The 3,849-nt window shown below is 43.6% G+C and overlaps 1 protein-coding gene across 2 annotated transcripts in view; it reads right to left on the reverse strand.

Moving 5' to 3' along the window:
* Window positions 1–261: 261 nt before the first annotated feature.
* Window positions 262–3,849, reverse strand: part of mrps16 (mitochondrial ribosomal protein S16) — a 9,002-nt gene continuing 5,414 nt past the window's right edge. For both annotated transcript variants that reach the window (XM_043675949.1, XM_043675950.1), the window contains exon 4: window positions 262–2,896. In XM_043675949.1, coding sequence (XP_043531884.1) covers window positions 2,757–2,896 — 140 coding nt within the window. In that variant the 3' untranslated portion in view covers window positions 262–2,756. The remainder of the gene's footprint in view (window positions 2,897–3,849) is intronic.

Here is a 3,849-nt window from a genome sequence, read left to right on the forward strand (position 1 = left end):
TGTATAACATGCACTGTTTTACTGTTTGGTTGATCGGACTGTTTTGTATGTTTGCGTCTACTGTTTCCTCTTTGGTGAGGAAGGGATAGCATTTGGGGTTCGTCCACATTTCCCTGTGAATTGGTTGCATGGTGGGGGTTTGGCCTTGCCACCTATGCCCGAAACGTCGATTCTCCTGTTCCTTGGATGCTGCCTGACCTGCTGCGCTTTTCCAGCAACACATTTTCAGCACTTGCCACCTCCTTCCCCTGTAAATTGCTGTTTCTTATAAACTGCTGTTTATTGTTCGCTGTTTATATTTTATACAGTTTGGTAAAGTAAATAAAAAGGAAAAAATAAAACTCGACAACCGTTCACTTAGGATGGTGCAACTTGACATTGTGATCTTTCCACTACCCACCACCCTTTGTTACTAGCCCCTCCTCCACAGATGCTCACAACATATCACTTTAGTCACAAAAGCAAAACACTGCAGACACTGGAAATCAGAAATAAAAACAAAGTACTCAGCAGGTCAGGCAGAATATGTGGAGAGAAACAGAACTAACATCTCAGGCTGATGACCTCTCATCAGAAAGGATCAATTCATCTCAACAGAGACATGCACTCAGTTTCTCCTCACAGCTACTGTCTGAACTGCTGCATATTTCCAGTTTTTTTTAAAATACCATTTTCGGTCCAATATTCCTGCAAAGGAAACCAACTTGTTTAAAATTAGTTCTGGATTTATTCAGATAACAGTCTTTAAGTAATTGTTGAATTAATTAAGCAAAAAGGGAAAATGTAACAAGCATTCAAAACCATCTTTTCCAGAGGTGGCTTATTATACTTCATGCTCAGACCACAGACCCTGGCTCAGAGAAGACTCATACACCTCAACTGCTGGATGAAAGCCTCTTACGTTTTACGCAATGACAGTGATCACTACGATAGGAAGACTGTTCAAAATGTCAGAATAGAGTGGTCCTTGACAGCTACCAATTGCTTTTAAAAAAGCTTCTAAAAAATGTTTACACTCCAACTACAAGTTTTGCACTAACCACCCAGTGGCTCTGTTGCAACAGAAAGACAAATCGGTTCTGGGAACAATTCCCAGCCAGGCTACTGTCCCCATCTGTATCCCTGTACCCCATCACCGAAGAGTTAGTGCACGAGAGAACAGCAGGCACGAGGAGGACTGCTGCGGCAGTGATGGCCCCAGAGTCTAAATGCTGCACACACAGCCTGCACTGTGCTAAAGCCTCTGGTTTTGATTTTGACTCAGATGACAGTGTTCACATTGAGCACAGCAGACGCAGCAAATTCCATTTTCTTCTCGAGTTGCCGCTTTTCTTTCAAGAGTGCTGCAGAGGGGGTAATTTATGGGGTCAGGAGAGCAGAGGTTTATTCTGAAGTTTGATTGCAAGTTATTACATAGCCCTTTTGAACTTCAGTCACAAAATCCAGCAACTCACTGGAAATCCTGTGGTTCCTGGGAGAGCCATTGATTCTGTCACGTGTCAATTGCAAAACCATTTTTGATGGTGGAAGCAACATCTCATGGCTCAAACCAGTCAGAAAAGCAAACAAACAAACAAAGGCCAGACACTGTGGGTTGGCAACAGGTGCCAAGCATTAGTGATTGCCAGTCCAGTAATCCAGCCTCAATTTCAAATGTCAGGCTTGGTAGCTTCAAAAAAAAAACATGACTATAGAATGGAGGATGGGACATCATAACTCATCCCTAGAAACAGAGGCCATGTTCACTACAGAACATATGAACCTGTCTCACCACAAGACAAGCTGCTGCACACAAGCTGGGCAGCAACTAGGTCACACTAAGCACTGCCCATTCTTAAACAGGTTGGAATTTCATACTTTGGCATTATGCTGGGAGACACGGGGCTGTTTTCCCTGGGGCATTGGAGGCTGAGGGGTGACTTTATAGAGGTTTATAAAATCATGAGGGGCTTGGATAGGATAAATAGACAAGTATTTGCCCTGGAGTGGGGGAGTCCAGAACTAGAGGACATAGGTTTAGGATGAGAGGGGAATGATAAAAAAGGGACCCAAGGGGCAACATTTTCACAGAGGGTGATGCGCGGATGGAAAAGGAAGCTGGGCTAAAGGTTGAGGAATGAGGAAAGAAGGGACGGATGAGCAGAAGCAATTGGAATACTTCAAGGAATCACAGACAGCAGCAACAAAATGTTAAATTTAAAGTCCCAACAAATTATTACTCTCAGTGGGGTTCAGTCAGCTCCAACAGGAATAAGGGATAATCCCATCATCACTTGATCAAACAAACACACCCACCTTAAACCTTACCATTCCTAAACTGGTTTGTGTTTGAAGACTGCATACAGAAATGTCTAACAAAGTTGAAACTGGGAGCTACATAATATTAAAAAGGTCAAAACATTAAGCAAAGCACTGTGGGCGACGGAGAGCTGAAACAGATAAAAGAAATGCTGGAGAAACTCAGCAGGTCTGGCAACAGCTCAAAACACTAATTGCTTTCTTTACCACAGATCCTGCCAGACTTGCTGAGTTTGTCCAGCAATTTCGGATTTTGTTAATATTGAAGGTCACAGTTTTAAAATTTTCTCTCTACAACTGTCTTAATTGGAAGCAATTAAGCTCCAGGTCACTCTTTGCTGTCATGGGGGCACTGGCTAGAATCTGGTAAACAGTTTTTCCTGGGCTTGTTACAGATGATACTCAGTGAAGCTGTGGCAGCTGTTAATGTCCATATCCAGCACTGCTAACTCTGGGGATTAGCTGCTCGGCTGCTCATCCTCTGTAGTTTCCACAGGCTCTTCCTTGGACTCCATTTGAGCCATTAGTGCTGCCTTCTTGTGAAATCGCTCTGCCCCAGTCACAGTCATGGGGTGCAGGGGGAAAAACCCAGATAGACCTAGCAATTCAAAAAAAAAAGACAAAACATTTATCACAAAGCACTCAAATGAAGTCCTACTGCCAGTTCTGAATTAACATTTCTCCATTCCCTCTTGTTAAACTAGTAGCCACAGGATTGCCAAGCAATGTCAGAATCTGTTCTGCTGTTGAAAGGTTTTCTAGCCAGAGGGTGGTAGTTGTATGGAATGAGCTGCCAGAGGATGTGGTGGAGGCTGGTTCAAATGCAACATTTAAGAGGCATTTGGATGGGTATATGAATAGGAATGGTTTGGAGTGATATGGGCCGGGTAGAGAATTAGGGGACAGACCCTTCCTATCCATCTCACCAACCAGGTCTTTCTTGTGCATCACCACAACATGCAGCATCCAGCCAGAGCCCAGCAAAAATAGAAGTTAGAGATGGTCACAGTTTATTGAGCCTGCTCTGCCCCTCACTTTGTACCTAGTCCCCATATCTATCAAATATCAGTATCCCAGCTTTAAACATGTTCAATGATTGAACAACCATAAATATCTGATGCACAGAATTCCAAAGATTCACAACCATTCAAGTGAATTATATTTAAAAAAAATATTCAGTCCCTTATTTTGAGACGGTGCTTATGCATTTAAGATCCCCCGACCAGTGGAAACAATCTCAGCATCTCAGAGCCATAGAGATGTACAGCATGGAAACAGACCCTTCGGTCCAACCCGTCCATGACGACCAGATATCCCAACCCAATCTAGTCCCACCTGCCAGTACCCGGCCCATATCTCTCCAAACCATTCCTATTCATATACCCATCCAAATGCCTCTTAAATGTTGCAATTGAACCAGCCTCCACCACATCCTCTGGCAGCTCATTCCATACAACTACCACCCTCTGTGTGAAAAGGTTGCCCCTTAGGTCTCTTTTATATCTTTCCCCTCTCACCCTAAACCTACGCCCTCCAGTTCTGGACTCCCCA

Source organism: Chiloscyllium plagiosum, chromosome 34 (genome assembly GCF_004010195.1).
Source record: "Chiloscyllium plagiosum isolate BGI_BamShark_2017 chromosome 34, ASM401019v2, whole genome shotgun sequence".
Classification (NCBI taxonomy): Eukaryota; Metazoa; Chordata; class Chondrichthyes; order Orectolobiformes; family Hemiscylliidae; genus Chiloscyllium; species Chiloscyllium plagiosum.